The sequence below is a fragment of the Stegastes partitus genome, unplaced genomic scaffold (genome assembly GCF_000690725.1).
Source record: "Stegastes partitus isolate 25-593 unplaced genomic scaffold, Stegastes_partitus-1.0.2 Scaffold280, whole genome shotgun sequence".
Lineage (NCBI taxonomy): Eukaryota > Metazoa > Chordata > Actinopteri > Pomacentridae > Stegastes > Stegastes partitus.
In genome coordinates, this window is record NW_007578011.1 from 159,408 (window position 1) to 182,817 (window position 23,410).

At 45.9% G+C, this 23,410-nt stretch overlaps 2 protein-coding genes across 2 annotated transcripts in view; both read right to left on the reverse strand.

Annotated features, from left to right (window-relative positions):
- Window positions 1-2,451: 2,451 nt before the first annotated feature.
- On the reverse strand, window positions 2,452-14,255 carry LOC103357891 (vacuolar protein sorting-associated protein 26B-like). Its single transcript, XM_008282641.1, has 6 exons — window positions 13,854-14,255; window positions 10,886-11,042; window positions 9,011-9,175; window positions 8,716-8,891; window positions 8,487-8,629; window positions 2,452-5,751 (listed from the first exon to the last, which is right to left on the reverse strand). Exons 1-6 carry the CDS (start codon window positions 14,074-14,076, stop codon window positions 5,611-5,613), a joined length of 1,005 nt encoding a protein of 334 aa, XP_008280863.1. The 5' UTR covers window positions 14,077-14,255; the 3' UTR covers window positions 2,452-5,610.
- Window positions 14,256-19,895: 5,640 nt separating this feature from the next.
- Window positions 19,896-23,410, reverse strand: part of LOC103357892 (junctional adhesion molecule C-like) — a 35,619-nt gene continuing 32,104 nt past the window's right edge. The window contains exon 9 of the mRNA XM_008282642.1: window positions 19,896-22,964. Coding sequence (XP_008280864.1) covers window positions 22,929-22,964 — 36 coding nt within the window. The 3' untranslated portion in view covers window positions 19,896-22,928. The remainder of the gene's footprint in view (window positions 22,965-23,410) is intronic.

The window sequence follows — 23,410 nt, forward strand, 5'->3', positions numbered from 1 at the left end:
TCCTCTGAGAGCTTCCCCTCAGAGGACAGAGAACGCAGCAGAGCAGGTTCTCAGGAGCTTTTGGCCTCAGCATCACCTCATCACAGAGTCACTCTCACGTCAGTATGTCCAGTGACCAGAAGCAAACCATTCATGCAAGATATTCCCAGTTACCAGTGATCTGAAACAGCCCAGTGCATAGGAACGGACCAAAACACATTAGTGAGGAAATAGTTTGTGCACTACATATGAAGCTTGGAGATGAGAAGCTCATCCTGTACCTGTGAGCACGTAGGCTGCTCGATGAGGACGTTCATGTGGATCATTACAAAAGCCCTCATAGTTCCAGGGAGCTGCTGAAGGAGAGCCAAAGGACGGGAGGAGGAAGTTTAAACCTGGTCACCCCGATCTCATCCCTGGGCTCCTGCTGATCCTTCTCTCAGACAGATGATCCCAGGCCTGCTTCAGTTCACTTTCCACCTCGCAGGCTTCGATGACAGACTGTCTCGATGTGAGGATAAAAGTGAAACACCTTCCTGTCAGTTCTGTCAGCTGGAGGAAACATCCACCGGTGAAGGAAATGACCTGAAGCCACCAGTCAAACACCGTCCAGCAAAGGATTCCTGCATCTGTGTGTCAACACCTGCAAATAAAGTACGCTCAGATAGATAGATGGATAGATGGATAGATAGATAGATAGATAGAGTACATGTAGCTGTATGACTATTAATATTATTCTCTAACCTCGAACAAGGAGTTGACAGTTTTTCAAGTCCACCTTAAAGCACCATATGAGTAGTGAGACAGGCTTTTCTTTCTGCTTACGCTGGTCATTAAACTATTCCCTCTGAATCAGTGCCACAGTCTTTGTTTGGTATAAAAATGTACTGAAATATTTATCTGACCATAACACTGCACTTCAGCAGTATTACAACTCGAGTGGATGTCTTCCAGAGTTTGACCATCTTTACAAATTCTCATTGAGTTTCCACAGAATTCTGGAAGACCTCGACCCAGCTGGACCCACTCTAGCTGCTGAAGCTTCAGATACAACTAGGAATACGTTTCTGAGCCAGGTGAGCACTGAGGACTTTGTCGCCTTCACTGACAGCCCATCAGAGAGGGCAGGTTGATGAACAGGAGCTTCCTGACTGAAACTGTGGACCCGTCCTTTACTGTCAGTCGCTCCCTTGGTCATACAAAGACATGTTGTCACTACATGTGTTCATTTTAGCACCACGGATCACAGAAACAGACAAAGATTTCACACAGTGGGAACTTATCTGGACACTCATAGCTCATGTGTCCTCCAGTTCATGCAGCCAAGAGCAGTGTGGAGCCGGGAAGAGGCTTTCAGCTGCCTTCCATCCAGGTAAACTGAATCTGTTCCTACCTGCTCTGGCAGGCGGCTGGCTGTCTCATGAACATGGCTGAGGATCTTCTAATGCTCGTCTCTTATTGTTCCACTCTGCAGTCACTAATCGTCCTGCCTGTCCAGCACAAGCAATCTCAGGTGGAGCTCGCTGTGAAGGATGTGCCACCAGAAAATGGAGCCATCACTCTGCAATCATTCAGACATCATTTTCTTTAACAGCAAGGTTTTCTTGAACATGGCAGGTCCTCCTCCTGGATATCAGGGAAGCCACCAGCGTGTCATTACTGTGGCAGATATTCAGCTGATGTGTTTAACATGATGAATGGGTCACAGGAAATGGCTTCAGCTGTCGGCACGCCGCACAAAGGCTTCAAGAGGCGACTTTCTGCTCTGGTTTTAAGGGAAAATACGTTTTTTAAATGCACTCGAGTCTTTACATCTCTCTCTCACATGGTAAACGTCTGAACAGTGATCTTTAGAGAAATCACTTCACTCTCTGTCCAGAAGATCTGGTTCCACAAGAAGACATTTTAATACCACAAATACTTTATGATGGTCATGTTGGTCAAAGAATAAAACTTTAGTAGGTTAATTCAGCAGCCACAGATGTGTTTATTCCCATCTGAAGCTCACCTGTTTGTAGACTCCACCTGTAACATAATCGATCCACTGACATGATCTAAACCCAGAGAAGCATCTAAAGCTCATTTTCATTGTGTAGATATTCCCAGAATTCCCTTTAGTTTTGTTTTTAAATTTGCTGCTTTTAAAACTTTTCAGACAAAGAAACTTTATGTAAGGCTGCCCTCTAGTGGCCGCTCTGCTTCTACACAGTAGGAATTCACTGAAGGCAGCATTTAAACTCCATCAGCTGAAACTGCTGCTTCACACAGAATAAACTGGATTTGAGGCGTTGCTCATCCTGACAGACTCCCTGTACGTTAAGGACAACATGCAGCGATCAAACAGCTCTGTATGAATAAGAAGTGAAAATGATTAATCAGAGATTTTAGGGAGAAGACTTGAGATCAGCTGATGCTAAACTACGTCTCAGTCAGCCACAGCGTCATGTGTGCCATTAACACAGGAGACACGCCTTCAGTTACTCCCTTTTAATTCAAAGAAAAACAGGAATATAAAAGGATCAAATCAAGATTTATAGACAGAAAGGAAATATGACATGAACAAAAAGGAAGAGGGTTTGCATTTACATTGTGCATTTATACTGTACATTTCATAACTCTCTTATTTTAATCTCAGTTTACTCTTTATTACAAACTGGGTTAGTTTAGTTATCGTCTGTACCAGCCCCGGCAAAAGGTTGAATCACAAAGACAAAACTGGAAAACATGGATACTGCAAAGCTGCTGTGGGATTCCCAAACTGAACCGAATGATGTAGAGAAAGAATCAGAACGCTTCAGGGACTGTGTGAGAATGATGAAGGTGGGAAGTGAGGCCAGAGAAGAGGAGACACAACGAGCATTTAATTCATCACCCACATCTCTATTTTATTCAACCCTTTTCTTGCAAACACTACTGTTAAAAACTGTGTGCACCATCATGTGCAGAAGATCGTGTATTCCAGCAGCCAATAGGAGCACAGCGTTTCGTGTGGATGTGGACTTTTGGAGTCAGTAGGGGCTGAACCTTATTACTAGTCGAGGTGTGTTCAGACAGAAAGCAAAGGGTGGAGAGCGCCGTCTTCTCACAGCTGGATGGGTTCAGATTTCAGCTGGAGTCCGTCTGTGTTCTGCCTGTGTGGGTTCTGACCGGGTTCTCAGGCTTCCTCCCCCAGACCAAAGACATGTTTAGGTTAACTGGTGACTTTAAATTGGCCACTGGTGTGAATGGCTTGGTTCTGTCTGCCCCCTGGCTTCACCCTGAGTCAGCTGGGAAGGACTCCAGCCCCCCACCACCCTACAGAGGATAAAGCGGTGTGTAGACGATGGAACAGCCAACGTACAGACTGTAGGATAGCTGGAGGCTAACTAGCAACGTGTTTATGTTTAGGCTCAACCCCTAACAGCTGCATGAGCCCGTTTCATTGTGTTATTCACATCTTGCCGTCTCTCGTCCTTGTTAATAAAGATCATCAAGTTAAAACACTGTCAGTGTTCAGGAAGGAGCCACATGACAGCTGTGTGTTCCTCATGCCTTCAGTCTGTAAGCAGACTCACCATCTTCTGTCTGAACACACAGTAAAGACCAGATCAGCAGCCCAGTGGGTACCGTCACACCGTCACACCTTCACACCTTCATCTGTCAGCGCCCCTCCTCATCATCATCACACAGTCCGTTCATGTGAAGCTTCAGTGGAGACTTCTGCGGCTCACCAAGCAGTAACATCTACAACCATGGACGACCATGAGAAAGAAGAAGGAACACACACCTGATTAGTCCAGCTACAGAAATCTAAGCAAAGCGTCCCGTTGGCTCAAATCAACGCCCCTCAGCCCGGAGACTGCTCCTGTTTCAGCAGTTACCGTGGTGACAGCGGTCGGGCTGCTTTAGTGAAACAACAGCACACCAAAACCCTGAGCTCACCGCCAGGGAAAGTTTAAAACACAAGCATGTTAACAAAAATACCACACACAGCCATTTGTTCTGCAAAAGCTGCACAGCATAAGCTCGGCAAGCAGAAAGCGTCCAGCCGGGCAGGCAGGCTGAGCGCTGGGGGTCGGTTCAGGGCTTCACGCTACGCACTCACTGGTCTGGAAGTGTGGAGAAGGGAACCAAACAAACAGCAGTGATGGCAAAGAAACTCAACGTCTACTCCGAAAACTAAAGGAGAAAAATCTGAGTGCTTTCTAGAATAAAATCTGGGACTGTATATGATCAACTTAACAGTTATCTTTCTTCTACAATCACAATAATCAGAAATGATCTAAAACTGTCTTCACCCTAAAACCCAGTTGTCCTCTTCATGAAGAGACGAATGGGTCTGAGCACAGTGTAGATGGGAAGAGAGGGGACAGCGGGGCATTGTGGCAACTGCTCTCTAGTATTGCACTGAAACATTTTGGCACTAAACCCTTATAGGCACAAAGCTAACTAACCAAAGGGGGCAGCCGGGCCCAGCAGCCTGCACACCGCTACCAGGCAGGACTCACAAGCATCTACCTGGCCTCCATGTAATACTGTCTTGATCTGAAGTGATGCCCGGGGACCATGGAGTCTGACCGACACTCTGCTCGTGAATCCTGCCATGACTCCAGCGAGCCCATAAAACAGCGCTGAACAGGTAAAAAGCAGAAAGAGATCATAGTGCAAATAGCAGAGCAGGGCTTCAGCCAACCAGGCGATGGAAGAGAAGTCTTACAGGTACCACGTTTGTTCTAGCAGCAGTGGCGACACCTGACAGCGAGCCACAGCCGACGCATCAAACATGTAAAACGCTAGTTTAAAAATGGACTTCTGTTTTAAAAAATAAATACTCTATAGTCATGCCTTGTTTCTGATGAGAGCCTTGGAATGTATGAAAATATTTTAAGCATCGTCTTGTACAAATACGCTTTTTTTTTCTCATAATTATAGATTTTTTTTAATCGTAAATCTTGTTCTGCTGTTTGCTATCCAAGAGTCATACTGGCTTTAAGAGGCAAAATGTAAATAAGAAGCAGTTTTTAGCAGAGGGCACGGCAGCAAACATCCTCAGATGACTGAATCCTGTGACGACACACAGACGTACTGACCCACTCTTTATAAACCCACCGTATGACCACAGCTTCTGTACAGCGCCACCCTCCATCTGCCAGGTTAGTCGTTTAAGTCATGTTAGAAACACACCCGCGGCGGCTCTGGGCCACGCGTTTTACATTCATACACACACCAACAGTATATGCAAACGATGTTCAAGTGGATCTAATGGTTGGAGTTCGTCCCGCTGAGTCGTAGAAGAAATGCCACAAAAGTCAGGTTAAGCACTTACAAGTCAATTCTGTGCAGTTTGTTTTTGTGACAGAGAAGTTAGCCGACACCGTTGGATGGTTCCCAGTGTGGTAAACTCCACCCGGCTGGACCGTCAAGGTGGTTCAAACTAACACACTGAGAATCACGTTGAGCTACAGTCTGACTGTTAGCTCCCTCACCACACACACACTCACCGTCCTCACAAGCCTCTCACACACACAACACACACCCGATCTGAGAAACACTGCAGTGCATCCTATCTCAATGCAAACAGATGGTATTCACATTCAGAGCTTCGTCTCTGCTCAGACACTCACTACAGGCCAGAGGAGTGTGAGCCGGCCTCTAGCTGGTGTCTTCGTCTTCGGCGTGCTGGCTCTTGGACCTCTCGGGATTGGAGGAGCCTTCGAAGCGCTGGGAGGCAATGGCGGCTTGATGAGACATGCTCTTCCTCACGATGTCGCCTTTCCTCCACAGCGTGATCTCCTGCAACAGTTCAACACACGTCTAAGGCGGGAAGGTGCTGATGTGTCACACCTGTCCTGCAAACAATCTGTGACTGACTCACAGAATGTTTCATCAACAGTTAAATAACCTCAAACCGTCAGCAGAATTAACGTCCAAGAAATCCACCCGCACCTGTCGCTCAGGTATGAACACATTCCCGTTACCTGCTCTGTGTTTACAGATCAGATTGTGCCGTCTCCAGCGTGTGATTGGCTGCTGCCCAATCTGCTTTTCTGGCTGAACCCTGAGGATCAGGACTGGAGAGGCACCTGGTCCAGCTCCACAATCAACACCGCTCAGGTTTGCTGCTCTCTCACTGTATATACTGCATATAGACAAGCGGCTGTGCTTTTCACTGATTTGTCTTTACTCCTTTTAACCTTTCATACAGACCAAACTGTCTGTGATATGTAGTGAGCTTCAGGTAGGACACTAGAGTGTAACACAAGTCACAGGGCTGGACAAAGGCCTGGACTACAGAGCAGAACCCGGGGATAGCGAGGTCCCATCACGGTAAACTTTCAGCGTTCTGGCAGCGGTTCACTTCTGACCAGGCGACCACGGCGATGCAGGCCAACGTACGCAGCACACCTGACCTGCTCCAGAGCATTCATATAACAGATCACGGTGTAGAAGAACAGGTCCAAATTAATCCTCTTGGAAAACGGCATCACGGTTCTGAGAAGCTCTGGTGAAGCTCAGTGTGCACAGAGTCTCTCTGGAGAGGAAGAGCTTGTAGAGCTACAAGTGATTCACAAGAAACCTTATTGTTCTACAGGCCTTCGTATAGCAATATAATCCTACAACAGAAACTGCTTGAAGCACTTGTACCTGTTGACCTTCTGCAGTAAACCTGAGGGCTGCACTGTGAAGCAACTCAGACCCAGACAGGCTCTGTTTGTGTGAGCCGGCTGGACAAAAACTAAAGCTGCAGTCAGAGATCACTGGTGTCACCAAGGTGGTTGTCAACCGTCTTTATCAACTCTCTGCTTCAGACTGAGTGTGTTCTCATTAAAGGAGGCGTCATGTGACTCTTCTTCTGCCCTGAATGAATCAATCACGAGCAGCTGCTTCAGTCAGCTCCTTGTTTTAATGGAGAACAATGAGGAACATCACCATGATGCCGCTACTGTAAACGGTGGAGACAGGAATGCTGGTAGAAAGTGTTCAACGTGTTCATAGAGAATATTTAGTGATGCAGCCGCTGGTTTCCAGCTGACAGCTGCTCGTTAAAGCTAAACTACCATCCATGTGTCGTCACTGAGGCTGACTGTGGCTGTGAGGTTTAGTAAAGCCAGATAGAGACACTGTGGGTACGCTGACCCTGCTGGCCCTGGGCCCCGGGTCCAGACTTACAGGAACACTGTTCACTCCATCAGGAGCAGATGCTGTGGATTTACCTGTTCAGCTCGCTGAGGTTTTATTTTTTCCCCTCTGTTCATAGGTACGCAGGTGAGATAGCAACTCTGCATTGGGTTTCTTGTTTTCTTTGTTTGGTGAAGCTATTTGTTGCTTTGTGGGCAGACTGAGATTCATAAAACTCAACAAAAGAGGCAAACTACTGAGGAAACACCACCTGTGGGTGTCGCTACATCAAACTACACAGAAGACTTCTAACACACATTTGGTATCTCATCGTTTCACCTACAAACAAAATAAAAGCTCAGCTGGCGAGCCAAACAAAACCCATCATCTGCTCCAGGTGTGTTTTCTGTTCCCTGAGCACAGCGGGGCAACATGCAGCCATAACAGTATGTACGTAGAGCTCATGGTGAGAGTAAGGAGGGGATTTATTTGCATGTGATTTGGATTTCATGCTCCAGAGACGGACGCTGACCCAGTGTGCAACAAGACTGATGTAAGGAAAAGATCCAGCGGCACAGAGGAGGTGGATCACCAACAGCCGTGATGGAGGATGAACACGATGCAGCTGCATCACGTCTGGAGCCGAGCCTCACATTTCACCTGCTGATGGCACCGCTTCACTGCTGGACGTTTATTCTGCTTTAACTGAATTCAGATGGTGTTGAAGCTGCATCCTTGTAAATGATAACGGTATTTATTTAGCTATGTGTTGTTACTAGAGGGGAGACTCCTGCTGTGTAGCTGCAGCCCAGGAGGTCTGCAGTGGAGCAGACGGTGTTAGATGAACGCTGGTAAAACGCTGGAGATCACCGAGTCTCTCTCAGAGTTGCCTTCAGCTGAACTATCTGCAGGACAAACTTGACGAGCTAAACAGGATGATTGAGGTGTTTTGTAGCTTTGACATATAGTTTCATCTTAAAGGAGTCAGCTGTCTCATCGCTGCAGCCGCTGTGTTTACTTCCACTGTAGGTACGACACACCATTCTAGCTTCAGGATTAAACTCTAGAAACACTAAGTAACACATTTTCCATACTAGAACTTCTCTAGAACTCCAAAATACCCACTTGTTTACCACAAACACCTCAACGTTGTGAGGTAGCCTCTCTTTTAGTCGCCCTGTAATCCTGGATCATGTTGTTTTTCACATTTTAAAAGCTTTTTCAGTCATTACAGGAGTGATAATTCCTCCTGCTGCTCACCTCAGGACCATCATTTAGGTTTCTATCCAACCCTAAAGAACTGATCTCAATGAAAACACAGTGACGAAGCGTTTATGGTCACCATGACTCAGCACCACCCCTGGAACAGCTGTTTGTATTCATAAGAGGATGAACTACAGTCTGTGTACCTGCTGCTTGAAATACCGTCTCTCCTCTTCATCGATGAGGACCAGGTTGAGGTAGTAGCGGACCGAGAACTTCTTGTTGATGTCCCTCATGGTGGGCGTCATCTCGTAGCCCGCCAGAAACAGCCTGATGGGGATGGACTCTCCTGCAGCACAAGAACACGATTTTAGTGACGACAGATAAACTTGGCTCAGCGAGAAGCAGCTGTGTTGTAGAAAGCCTTGGAGTCACCTCTGACCGGCGCGCCGTCCATGATCTCATACTTGGCTATGGTGTCGTTCTCGTGGTAGACGTTGGGTCCTGTGCCGGTCGTCTCCCGCTTGATGATGTCGATCTCCATGTGTTTGATCTTGATCCTCACCAGCAGGAAGTAGATTTTCCCCACAATCACGTCTTTGAGATGATACCTGCAAACACATGACATGATCCGTCACATCTCCTGGTCCCGTTCTGACAACACACACAGTTTGGACCTGAAAGGAAAAACATGCAGGTATTTCAGCGTACTGGAACAAGAGAGCCATACTTGGACTTATTGTACTCAAACTCTATGTGCAGACAGTCCTCGATGCCCACTTCCATCTTGATGGAGGAGTTGAGCTCCGGGTAGGTGCTGAGGGTGTGGACCACGATGTCCAGCTCTTTGCTGATGTCGTTCATTCTCCGGCTTACTGTCGCTCTCAGAAAGTAGCTGGAAGCAAAAGTAAAAGTTAGCTCATAAAGAGGAGTAAGACCAACAGTCAGACCATCAGTGAGCAGACGGTAGGAAACAGGGAGAACCAGGAGGAAGCTGTTCGGGTGGCAGGACATGTGGAACGAACAGCACGAGTTAAAAAAGTCATGCAGAGAAAAGTTTAATATCCCAAGAAGAAAACCTCCCATTCAGCTCAGAGAACAATTAGATTACAGCATCCTGTGATCGAGTGTGAGCCCCGTGTGATGTTAATGAGGTGGAAAGGCTTTTTTTAGGATCAGACACTGTGATGTGTATAACTGTTAAATGAATCATGTGAAAGTTAACGAGGCTCCACGATCACTGATCATATTAAAATCATGCTTAGCCCAGCATACATACAGCAGACAGAGCAGTACTTCTACCTCCCTATAAAGCAGTGGCATGGACACCCCTCATTACAACGTATGTCGCTGTAGACACGTGAATGGAAGATGAATGGATCTCCAAGTTAAAGATGAGACGATGTTCTCAACATTTAAGTAAGATTTGTGAACTGTCTTTGTTTTGTACCTTTAAGAGAGGCCTGCTTATGCACATTTTAAAGCTAAGCAGTGAAGTATTATTATTATTAGTAAACCGTCATAATACTCAGCTGCATATGAGCTTATATTCAACTACACACACCGACCAAAAAATAACAGATGTCAACCTGCAATATACACACAGTATGCCTGAAGTATGGACACATCCACTCACCCATCAGCTGAGTCCAGTCATCTGTACTGACCACTCATCAGAGACTCTATGGTAGTTTATATAGGATACGGTTTTAAACTGCACCAACGTTATCTGGCAATAGAGCCAAAGCACAGCTGACTGTCTCCAAACTGGAAACAGATCTTTTAAAAACACACAGTATGGATTAATCTGTAGGAACCTGAGCCTGTCAGGCTATTACACTGGCTCTGAGTCCAGACTGAGCTGGACCTGGTCAGCCTGTGATCAGCGTCACGACCATTTCCAACAGTCAGCTGTGTGATCACAGTTTGTGAAATCTGCTTTTCTTCCTTCTTGCAAAGTTAGATGAGACGATAGATGACACGCTAACTGAAGAGTCTTAGGAGACAGCAGTCCTAATGTGTAGCTCAGGCCCTCCACAACCAGCTGGACGTTTGCTGAGAGAAACCCTCAGAGAGTGGAGGGACTGCTGTGTGTCTGCTTTAACAGAAACATGGCTCCATGACAGCATCCCAGACAGACAGACAGCTGGAGGGGATGCAGACAGACAGACAGACAGACAGACAGCTCTGGGCAGCATCGTGTGTGTCTTTGTGTCCCTGAAGACCTACCAGGACCTGAAGAGGTTCTCCATGTTCAATGTGATGGAGGCGTGCATGGACGCAGTGCCCCCTTCAGGAGGCAGCGACAGTGAACGTTTAGTGTGTTCTATCCCAGATGTTCATTCTGCAGGACTGATCCTGAAGAAACGCTCCCTCATCCTGCCTGTACTGCTGTATGTACAGCTACATGACCATAAACCTGACTGGATTCTGATGCTGACAGCTATTCAGTTAGCACTGCTTGATGAATGCAGTCATGAATTAAACCAAGTCTTTAAAGGTGGAAACCGTCCATGAGGACGCTGTACATCTGCTGCTGTTTCTTCATGTTTCAGCATCAACAATAAAGACATCAGCTGAGCCCAGAGCACCCAGCACAGCCTACCGTAGCTTGACGTTCTGCCCGGTGTAGGACTCGTAGGGTTTCTCCACATGCGTGAACTCGAAGTCGAACGTCTGCGACTGTGTGAGCTCCCCTGGCCGGGCCAAGTCTTTGACCAGAGACACAAACTCATGGTGGTTTCCCCGGTCGTAGTACAGCTCTGGAAGAGAACATCAGCACATCACACACTGTCAGAGCCTTCAACGGCTTCTACTGAAGCACAGCCACAATACAGACATCATGACCCTAACCCTGTCACAGCTGACCCACTGAACAACCTGACGTGAGGCCGCCGTAGTGACTGCTTCAGCCTGAATGCTGCCATTTTGCCTTCCTACATGGATCCAGAGCACTTCCCCTTATTAGAATGAAAAAAGAGGAAAGGGAGGGTGCAGCAGTGGACAAAAATGACAAAATGCATTTATGTTTAACATTTCTAGAAAGGGAGAAGGAAGTGGAACGCCCAGTTTAAAAACACGCTCAGCGAGGCAGACGGCTTCTTCATAAATTAGAAAAGAACTGAACCCAGGACGGCACGATGCAAACGAGCTGAATAAGACTTCATCTGTTCCTAATCTATTGGTCCCTCGGCCGGCTTCAACCTCTGAACAATCTGCTGCACATTCAAAATGCTTTTTAACAGCACGTAGAAGGATTCCCAGAGTCAGGCCGACTACGTTTAGAGGCAGCCTGTGACTGTTGGGCCCTGACACCGTAACACAGCCTGGGGAGCATCACTGCATGTATTCCAGGTTAAATGAAGATCATTAAACGGTACAACCTGTGATGAACGAAGCATCAAGACCTGTGACAGGACGACGTACAGATACTCCAGTGTTAGCCAGGCCAGCGCTTAACAGATCAGAACACGGATCAGATGTAGTTCATACGTGTATAGCACGCTGTGGAAACCTCATTTCCACTAGTTAATATACTTATCAGATAAAATGTATAGCTAAATACTTTATTTTCCTCTGAGATGTAACAGAGACAATCCTGCAGTACCCCTCCATCACACAGTCCTGCTCACTTCAGCAGGTCACTCAGAGGACTGAGTTAACTCACATCACTGCTCACTGTCTTCAGTTTATTGTCAAAAACTATCAGGAAATACTGAAGTTGGTTAACATCGTAACTTGCGGTAAATTTGCTTTGCAACCTGCAGCTAACTGCATTTCTACAGCCTCAGGCCTCGACTCTAAACGACCTGTGAATTAACTGTCCGTTAGCATCGGCCCTCCTGCAGGCTGTAGAGGGAGGCTGGACTTCAGCGGCTCTGCCTCTGCTAGCATCACAACGTGTTCACAATGCCTCGGTTAAATCACAACGCCAACATTCAGCTTATGCAAGATCCCGTCTGGACTTTTATCAGTAAAACACTGGATCAGCAGCAGGTTCTGTTCTTCAGCGACCGGCTCACATTCAAGTCACAAAAGCAACCTCTGGATGTTCTAAAAGATAAATAACCTGCTCAGGATGAAACCCTCAACAGGCTGTTTAGGAACCACTGGTCTGAGGAGGTTTCTAGACACCTCAAGACCCTTCAAACCATCTGGACCAAATGAACAATAAAAAACCTGCAGCGAGGTTTCTAAGATGAAACTGTGAGTTTTACTCGTTGTAAACTAAGAAATGAGCTAAAAACATTTTGATTAATGCAATATTTCTCCTCTTACATCTGTTTATTGAACGTATACTAACTCAAACGGTGCCAGTCTACTGATAGCTGAGTGTGAGCTGCTTTGTTGAAGCTCTACGAGTCTACACGAGTTTACAGCTGCTCTTATCTGCATCAAACGGTTCTACGTCTGTGGTGAGAGCAAACGTTTGTCTTTGTAAAACTCATGTTTCTGGAAACCAAATAGTTTTGAGAAAAACAATGTTTTCTGTTGAGGTTGATCATAGGCCATGCTGAGGGATTATTTCTGATGTTGAGCTGTTTGGTGTGTCCAGTGTCTTTGTTCATGGACATGAAGAAACTGTCTCTTATGCAGATGTCCTCGGGGCTGTGAGCTCTAACATATAACCCACGTGAACATAATCTGCTAAATGTGAGGCAACAACACAACTTCAGTCACAGTGTAGAGGCTGAAATCACTCTCTGGGTCGAACCGGTCCTTTAAAGCAGCGCTTCTCAAACTTCTTGAGCTACGACCCCAAAATAACATCAGCTCGTGTTCATGAATTCTTAGTACAGCGTGGGCAATAACTTTATTCATTAATGCGTTAATGCCACACATTCATCTCTCTGAATGAATGAATTTATTTAAAACAAATGAAAGGAAAAAAAATAAAATCAAAAGAAAATAATTTTAAAAAGAGCAAAAAAGATTAATAATAGAATAGAATAAAACTTTATTGATCCCTTCAGTGTAAACCTCAGGGACATGATTATAATAGAATCAAATCATGATGTCAACAAGTCCAGGAAGCACCTGTAATGCTGACAGGCCTGGTGCACGTTTATCTGATAGATGAAGGCTTGATTTATTTTTATTTTATATATTTTGAACAGAGATCTGGGACCTCCTGATATTAGCCCAGTTTGAGACCCGCTGCTTTAAGGCTGTGATCCGGTTCTAACGCGGGGCACGGACCAGGTCCAGTAACGCAGAGACGAGTCACCTGACACGCTGTCGGACCTGGACCGGACCGGACCGGACCGCAGGCTAACGGGTCGCAGCTGAGATGTGACAGCAGGTCTCTGGGCGGGTCAGAGGTCAGCGAGCTGCTCCAATGGCTGCTGCGCGTCAGCTGACATCCACATCTGTCACGAGACCCGCCGCTTCAAAGTGACACTTGTTACCGCGCTCCGGACGCGTTACCCGCCTCCGCGTTACTTTCTACTCACTGATCCACCACAGAACCCTCAGTACCAGCAGACCGGCCGGCCCCCGACACCTCCGGCCGCACTTTGGCCACTGGTGCCGGCGGGCCGGGTCGGAGCGCAGGCCGGCCTCCGGACGCTCACCTATCTGGCCGATGAACTCGATCTTGACGCCGTTGTGCTCCAGACGCTTTCCCGGGTACTTGAGCGTCACGTTGACTTTTCCCGACACCGTCTCTCCGTCGTAGAAGAGGAAATATTTGTCCTTCCTGCCGTCTTCGCTCTTGTGTTCGGCTTTCTTCCTCGTCTCGGCGTCGCTCAGAACTATGTCGATGTCCGCGCTCTGGCCGAACCCGAAGAAGCTCATGGTGCCGTTCGGCGGGACGAAGCGGGGCGAAGCGGGGGGACGCGGCTCGCTGCGGGTTCTTCTCGGTGGGCGACGGGTCGGTCCGTCCGGCGGCACGAGCGGCTCCACAGATTACTGAAGCTTTCCGAGTTACAACCGGCCCACTGCGCATGCGTCGGCAGTCATGTGAAGGAAAGCTGTCTGAAGAGAAGCACTTTTTTTTTTTTTCTTTCGGTTTTCTGTTTTCACACAAACGTTCACTTATTAACACGCAGCGATGAGCGGATGAAGGCGGCGCTCTGAAACGCGGCTGTGAGCTCCCGGGGCTCCGCGGCTGCGCTTTTCCGCCGCAGTTATCAACAGGCGGAAGAAGCAACAAGCCTGGCGGGCGGGGAGCCAGTGGTGCCCGGAGTACAGGCTGACAGGCGCTCCGTCCTAAAGGAAGGCACAACTCACAGCAGTCACTCAAATAAGGAGAAACTGAAGAAAGTCATAATAAATAAAGGTTTGCTAAATTAAAATTTGGTGAAATAAGACGTTGCTTTTGAATTGTGGTTGAAAAGAATAATTAAAAAAAAAAACAAAAAAAAAACCGTCCCGGACCAATGAGAGGCCTTTGCTGATGAGCCGTTAAATCAAAATACAGGAAACACCTGATTGGCTCAGAGGGATGTTCAACTTAATATCAGTTCACGGGTCCCATCAGGCTTTGTTTGAATATTTCTACTGAACCACAATTCAAAAGCAACGTCATGATTTTCATTAAAAAAATTCTTTATTATTACTTTTGTCAATTTAATTTTATTTCAGTGTATGATGACACAGGAGCAGCTCTTTTCCTCTTCAACAAGGCCAGAGAGCCCCAGTGACTCTGGACTTCTGCCCCACCATCAGCGCTCCCTCTATGCATCATACTAACACACAGCTGGTCAACAGGACTGTTGTCTCTTTGCACATTCAAGCTGTTTACAGACGACGTGACCTCACACGTTCTGCCACAGTTCATCTGCACATTACAGGGTGTGATCAAATGCATGAGCTATCGTTGATCTTTGTCGTTCTGTTAAGGCACCAAATAGTTTTCTGTTCTTCAGGCTAAACATGAGCTCATGCTTCTAGGAGCTAATGACTCTGCCTCCGCTCGGACGCTGATCAGTGACCAGTGGTCACATCTGCTTTTCTGAAACAGGAAGCAGGAATGGTGAACCACTAAAACATTTGGGTTTATCTGGTACATTTACGATGTGCAGTGACATTTTACTGGTTTAATGGTTCACACATTTTCCAAAATACCATCATAACTGCTTCAAGGTATGCACAGCTAGGCTGCTCTCTTCAATGTGGCCGTGTGATGTGGTACACTTTAATGAGCTGAAGGCAGACTGATAGATTAATGAGTCTAATCAACAGAAGTAAATGATAGTAGACTGGCGTGTTAAATATACGCCAGGCGGCTCTGCAGCTTACAAACAGATGTGTACATCTCAGTGTAACAGGGATGATTTGTCCTTTTTGTGTTATCGTGCCGTCTGTCTTGTATCTTGAAATTATGAATCTCAAAATGTCCAAGTGACTCTGAGCTCATCAGATGTAGTTTCACACAAACCTTTAAGATAGAAAAGCAGTTCTGTTGTCAGGTTCAAGTTTCAAACCTGGGCTGCAGATGGATCAGTGGTTAGCACCGTGGCCTCACAGCTAGAAGGTCGCCGGTTGGCGTCCCAGTGAGGACACCCGGGATCTTCCTGCGTGGAGTCTCCATGTTCTCCCCGTGCAGCGTGGGTTCTCTCCGGGTTCTCCGGCTTCCTCCCACAGTCCAGAAACATGCTGAGGATAATTGGTGATTGTAAATTGTCCGTAGGTGTGAATGTGAGTGTGCTTGGTTGTCTGTCTCTAAGTGTAGCCCTGTGATAGACTGGTTACCTGTCCAGGTGAACCTGCCTTCACCCTGAGTCAGCTGAGATAGGCTCCGCCCCCCATAGTGAGGATGAAGGTGTAGAGATGATGGATGGAAGTTTCAATCTTGAAACCAAAGTGCAAAATCAAAGTTGAACAAACATGAACTTGTGGTTTTGGAGATTTCTACCTTTGAAAATCTATCTGGCCATAAAATTCTGTTCATAAGGAGTGTTTACATGCAGCAACAGCATGGCGGAGCATTTTCACTGTGAAACCGCAGCGTACCGAAGACCGAACACAGATCCAGACAGTCGTGGTTTCATATGAGGGATGGACTTCAAGCTTGTGGTAAATGTTTAGAGAGGTTTCTAAGGTGTCCTTATAGGAGGTGCATGAGAGTGTAAAAGAAGTATTCCATCATAATGTAATGGTGGGTCACTGGGCTGAAACTGGTTTTACTAAATGCTGCTATATTATATGTTATTATAGCATCTGGTGTGTATGTCAGGAAATACTCCAACATTATAACATTTCTTATCAGCTTCTGACAAAAACACAAACATTAAATTACACTGATCTGATGTCAGTTTATCAGTAATGACTTCTACAGTCTGTGTATTCTTATTGTCTTTGGTTTGATCCAGTCTTTTCCTCACTGCCTGCAGTAAAACAGACATTCTGGACAGAGTTGTGATGGCGCTGCTGCACCTCTAGAGGGCAGTCTGACCACAGCCGGACTCCTCAGGCTTCCTCCTGCTTCAGCTGCTCTGCCTGGTGTAATTATTCTGTACTTCAAAAAATCTCTCCAAAATAAATCCTCATTACCATGTGAACACTATCTGTGTCTCTCTCGTTCTTTTTTTTTTTTTTTTGGCCCAGATTTTAATTCTTGATCAGGTGGAAAATCCTCCGACACAAAGGTTTCCACTGACGGCCGTGTTGTGCTGCTGTTTAATGCAACACATGTAGTTTAAATAAAAAGTACAGCCTGCATGCTTCACACACACATCAACAGCAGCATTTCAACACTAAGTGAATATTACTATGAATTGTTTTCCAAATTGTCTGGGCGTGTTGCTTTATCTTATTACGAGGCTCCTCTGGGAACAGATTCTCTTAACTGCCTAATTAGTTCTGGTGACTTATGAAAAAAAGATTATAACGATCCAATCCTCCTTTTGTGAACAGTTTTATGATCCAACCTGACAACAATTAAATGGCTCCCCTGAGGCTCAGACATAACAATGTTCTTTCATAACACTGACTCACTTTTGAGACAGATAAAAAAAGGAAGAAAAAAAAGTCTAAAATTGTCCCATAACAGCATGCTGGGACATCTGAGAGCATCGCATGCTGAAGTCCTACAAATCCTTCTCATGTTTGGACAAATGACTGAAGACTTTTAACAAGCAGAGCACTTCCAGCTGTCCTGAAACGACAGAAACCGATCCTAATGGAGCAGTAGGTGCAGCTGTAGCCTCCACCCGGACTCACATCCCGTCAGTTCGTCACATCGTGCTGTGATATTTTCTAAATAGGCAACATCCTTCTGTCAAGTACGATTTTCTCCCATCTGCTTTCTCCTCTCTGTGGTGTCTGCTCAGCCCACACTTCTGCACCAAGCTATCGGCTCTGAAAATTGTCAGAAACCTCAGGATGTACCTAAAATGTCTGTGGATATTAGAAATAGAGAAATAAATCAGCCAAAGCGTGGTGGATGATCCTGTTAAAGAGCCTCTGGGCATAGAGCTGTGCTGCTGACCCCCGCTGAAGCCTCACATGTCATCGTGTTGTCTCCGGATTTCCACTGAGTCCAGCAAGCAGACCTCCTGCTCTGAAGCAAGTCCTCATATATGTACAGACCTATTCACACGGGACCAGGACTAGCTGGGGACGTCTGGGACTTTGTCTCTGATCTTAATCCCATGTGAATCTGATACGTAAGTAAATATTGCACCACAAATTTCCAAGCATGTGTCACCAAACCTGAGGAGCTGTGACAGTATCGGTGATGGAGGGGAAGGGACATCGTGGGTTTTTCATGTTTCTGCATCTTTCTGTTCTGACAATTACGGAGGCTTCACTGGCAATTATAAATACACGTTTGGAGCATCATGAGTGCAAATTCAGGATGCTCAACACAGCATGGAGGCCCATCCATAGAAATCCCAAAGGATGATCAGACGGATGATCAGATGGATGATCAGATGGATGATCAGATGGATGACATGCACGGCAGACTCAGACACATTTCTATTGAACCATAGAGGTATTCTCAGGTGGCCACTGCAGCACTGACTCTCAGGAGGGAGCTGTATTGTATCGTAGCATTACATGAGAGACTGTGATGACTTTGTGATGAGAGTCAACAGGAGCCGGAGCTTTGTGGAGCCGGCACCTGGCAGCGCTCAGAGGAATTACACTTCAGGTGCTTTGCATTCAGAGCTGGTCGCTACGCCCGTCTTTATACACAGTCTATGGATTAAAGTAACAAACGACTCTCATTGAGTGCTTTTATTTTTGGAGCAGACCTCCAGGGACCTGAATCCCATCACAGGCTGTCGAACACACACAACATCCTTCTCACTACATTTAAGGGACCAGTTCAACTTTAAATTGAAGTAACTTTAAGGGCCAGAATATGCAGGTAAGGTCATTAACTGTAGCCATTGACTGTTACATGTACAGCCAGTAGTTTTACTGATTCATAGTGTGTTAGTAGCAAATCATCAATGCTTAGTGTTTGTGTTAATCTGGTGATCTGGCAAAAATTGGTCCCATAGTTTTATTTATTTGAGCTTAAGCTACACCAGAGACATTCTGACTCTATTAATGCTGCGTTTATTGCAGGGGACACCTGGACAGGTAACCAGTCTATCACAGGGCTACACTTAGAGACAGACAACCAAGCACACTCACATTCACACCTACGGACAATTTACAATCACCAATTAACCTCAGCATGTTTCTGGACTGTGGGAGGAAGCCGGAGAACCCGGAGAGAACCCACGCTGCACGGGGAGAACATGGAGACTCCACGCAGGAAGATCCCGGGTGTCCTCACCGGGACGCCAACCGGCGACCTTCTAGCTGTGAGGCGCTAACTGTGCTAACCAATGAGACACCTGCAGCCCAACATGACTTCACCATTAATTGTTCCATATCAGGGTTGTTGTCAGCATCAGATAGACCACGTGACATGTTGCGTTGTTCCCAGACACCGGCTCAGCAGGCCGCCATCACCTCGTTCACTGATGCTGGAGCAAAAGTTCACATTTGGAGGTTGGCATAAGGAGACCTTTACCCAAAAGACGTCCCATCTCTGACTGTGACTCTTGTACTTCACTCATAAGCTGTTGAAACTCAGGACTCATGTAGTGCATCACTTCCAGAGGACGGCTGTGCAGCTGGTTAGTGCTCCGCTCTGCAACCAAAAGACTGTCTCACGTTTGAAATGGTCTTCTGTTTAATCACAGTCTTCTTTCTCTCTAAAATTCTTCAAGACAAAGTGTTTTTCTTTTAAATTCCTGAGCTAAGTGATCCCTGCTCAAATTGACTTCACTGTAAATTAAGTAAAAGTGTCCACTGGCTCGGCTGCAAACTACAATATATTATCCTCAGTGTGCTCATTGATTGTAAAGCTCTTTATCCAGGAACTTGCTGCCAGTTGGCACAGGCACCAGAAAGGAACAAGAAAGCTGTTTGCAGTGAGCAAAGTGGAAATGGCTTAACTCCCACTAATAGATTATGGCTTTAGATCAACAAAGATGCTGTCAGTGGGACGTTTGATGGACCTTCATACTCAACAGGATTTCTGTGAGCAGCGGGAGGCTCTGGAGCAGTCGAGGAGGATTGGAGGCGCAGACATCCCGACATGACCAGACTGGCAGCAGAGATGCAGACACTTTGCACACAGCAGGAATAAAAAAGCAAACACGAGTATCTGCAGTAATATTTGAAGTGAGTTTTATTAATCACAAATAGAGTGGTTCTAAAATGAACAAAAACAACCCGGCAGGCCCCAAACCGACATTCTCCTGTACGTGTGATTGGTTCAGTAAAACGTGATGTTTGATCTGTCAGTCTGCGCCGGACCACCGCAGCGCCGCCATCCTCCAGCCGACACACTGGAAACCAGCTCTGATCACCAGTAGGAGCTCTACGCTGCCTCCCAGCATCCAGCCAGCCTGCAGACGCTCTGGTTCAGGAATGCTTGTAGCTGCTCTACATCAACACCTGCTGCTGTTTGTGGTCAACACTGGTTCATGAAATGCACGTAACACCTGAACAGTTCCAGCTTCATCACAGCTGCAGCTACAGCAGAAACAAACTCAGTCACGCTCCGTGTCTGGACACTGCAGCTCTGAACGCAGCGGTGGATTTCAAAATACCATCCCTCACATGATCACTGCTGTCAATGAAACCAGACGTCAGTTTGAGGAAAAAGTGTCTCTGCTCCGGGTACTCATCTATTTTCTTTCTTTTTTTGGCCTAATAGTGCTATGTGTATTTACCAAAAATAATTCCCACTATATTTAGGCACTATTATTTTTCATTTCTACTTCAACATGTCTACACTTTCAAATCTATGAAAAAGCTATTTACAAATTTGCAGATATGTAAAGAAGGGAAGCGGAAATTTGCAGTGACATCATTCCTCTCAAACGCCGTGCTTGTTGTTAATTGAACGGAAAATACGAAGCCTGTGATGGTATCGTAGAAAGGTACAAATGTGAGAGAGCATGGCTCGCTGGAGAGAAACTGAACTACTTTGAAGGCTGAAGGCACTTAAGAGGAATGAACTTTGTACAAATGAGGAGGGGAGACTTATGCATCTGAGCTGCATGGCGTACATCTCACCGTATCATGTACCTGCAACAGGAATCATTCGTGACCTTAACTGGGCTAATAGTACACTCAGACATGTTGTCTTTTGGTTCCTTAATGCAACATGTTCACTGAGACCGAGCAGTGTTGATGTGCAAACGTTGGGCAGATCGTCTCTACCACGACTGATATTCGGTGAACATTTCGCTGCAGTGCTGATTGTTCAACATTCATCACAGAACAAGAGGTTCCTCGGAGCTGCGTGGAGGCTCCACGAGTCCTGACTCGTATCAGGCGTTCTTTAATCTGGTTGGTGCCAGAAATAATGGACCCTGAAGCAGAGAGCTGCTCCTCAGCTTCCTGAGCTGAAGCTCTTGTTCACGTGTTCTGAATGATGGGATCAAATGTTACCTGTGTTCAGTCTGACTAATGGAAAGAGTTTCATATCGCCTCAGATAGCTTCTTTTTTTTACACTTTTCACCACTTTACATAATCTTGAGAGAGAGAACAAAATAACAAACACCTATTTACAATCAGTACATCTGTTAACCTGCCAGACCCGGACCCCCCCCCCCCCTCCCCCCAGCTGTAGACCACTAACACTGATCTAGGGTCAGCGCTGCTACAGCTGTAACACTGATCTAGGGTCAGTACTACTGTAACACTGATCTAGGGTCAGTACTACTGTAACACTGATCTAGGGTCAGTACTACTGTAACACTGATCTAGGGTCAGTACTACTGTAACACTGATCTAGGGTCTGTCTGTCTGCCGTCAGCTCGGCTGACAGGAATGAGAAGAACAGAAGCTGCAGCCAAACATAAATTGACTTCTCTTTTCAGTTTAAACACATCTAGCCAATACTACAGTTAGCTCTACATCCTAAATAATAACTTGTCGTTTGCAGTCGGTACCAACTAGGATTCATACTGTGTGGTTCTAGCGGACTGTGTATCTGCTGTACGGTCGGGGCTTTTCCACTCATGCTGTTTGTACCTGTAGTAATTACACCTTTAAATAGCCGACTCAGTTGTTAAAACAACTCTGTCCTGACAACAGGCTCCAGCAGAGACGCCTTTGTTCTGGACGTCAGGCTGTATTCTGTTTCTAAATGGAGGCTTTTACTGAGTGAAGTACCTGGTCTCAGTCCTCTTCCTCTGGTTTCTTTGGGTCTGGAAGGTTAACTTACAAACCCTGTAATATTACCACTATTTGTATTCTAGTGTAATACTGAACATGACAGGAGGCCCGTCAGCATCCTGACAGCAACTTCAATATATACAAGATTAACAGCAAGCATAGAAGGACACTTAAAATCAAGAAAACGCAGCACTGATCGTGTACAGTGTTTCACAGCATTTGACTGGCACTCTTCAAAGCCTCTTACTAAGACTATCTACAAACATGAACATGGAAGTCTCTCACAACAGAAACCGGGCGATCCCAGCGCAGAAACTCAACATGTAAGACCTCCGATCAAGAAGCACGTCTTGATATGCTAATACGAGTCAGGTTCATTTGTCTGTCTTTCTCCTGATTGCAAAGGTGTAAATGCTTACAGCTTGATGCAAAGTGGTTAAAGTGTTACATATTTTTATCCACAACCAAAAAAACAAACAAAAAGAAAAACACATGTTAGTATTTTACAAATATTTAAAAAAGTAAACCTTTATCTATAGGCATTTTAAAATATATTCCATCAAAAATAGTCTGACAAATTTCAACAGTAGAAAAGAAATGTTATACAAATGACAAAAGGTTTGAAGCAAAATGTCTACAGTAGAAAAGTGTGGTGATGGACCGGAGAGGAGACGGACTCCTCCTCCTTTTCTACCTGGACCAGAACCAACAAGTGTTTCCTTTTCTCCACCGTGATTAGTGAAACCATGCAATAACTGTAAAGTAAGAACCCCATAATTTAGCAAAAGAACTCGGTTGAGGGTGATAAAGTTAAATTATTCCCAGTCCCTATGCATGTACTCGTGTTACAGGCTGTCGTCCTGTGAAATCCTGTCACCTTTGGCAAACTTGAGTAGTTGGATTTGGGTGGTGCTGAGAGCTGTGACCTGCGGCAGCTCCGGGTCGGACAGCGTGGAGGGCTCGCCGTCACGTTTCTGCTCAGCACGACGGCCCGACGTCTGCTCCCTCCTCAGATCACAAAGGACGATTTGTGTCGGAAGTCTCCCTGCAGAGAACACAGTCATTTCCAGACTACGTTATTCATCCATTTCCCTTTATTGTGGCCTCACAGCGTGTTTCGGCACAAACTTCATTACATTTAGGATGATTTGAGTCTTTTCTAATATCACACAGCAAAAATATTTAACACCTGTTGCATCATGATCACACTGTCCAGAGAATGGATGATAAGGCCCAATTCACAGTGTGCAAAAACATAGTAATATTTATATTTCTTCCATTTTTGGTATATACACACACACACACACACACATATATATAGCTGAACTATTACATTATATTCAGTAAATTTTTCTAGATGGATGGATGGGTGGGTGGATGGGTGGATGATGGATGGATGGATGGATGGATGGATGGATGGATGGATGGATGGATGGATGGATGGGTGGATGAATGGGTGGGTGGATGGATGGATGATGGATGGGTGGATGG

What these genes read in the sequence shown, in the direction of transcription:
- LOC103357891 (XM_008282641.1), bottom strand. Translation starts at nt 14,076, where the DNA reads ATGAGCTTCTTCGGGTTCGGCCAGAGCGCGGACATCGACATAGTTCTG. An exon ending in TTTGAGTACAATAAGTCCAA is followed by an intron (nt 8,892 to 9,010) that starts GTATGGCTCTCT and finishes ATGTGTTTGCAG; the next exon opens with GTATCATCTCAAAGACGTGA. An exon ending in GGACGGCGCGCCGGTCAGAG is followed by an intron (nt 8,630 to 8,715) that starts GTGACTCCAAGG and finishes CTTGTGCTGCAG; the next exon opens with GAGAGTCCATCCCCATCAGG.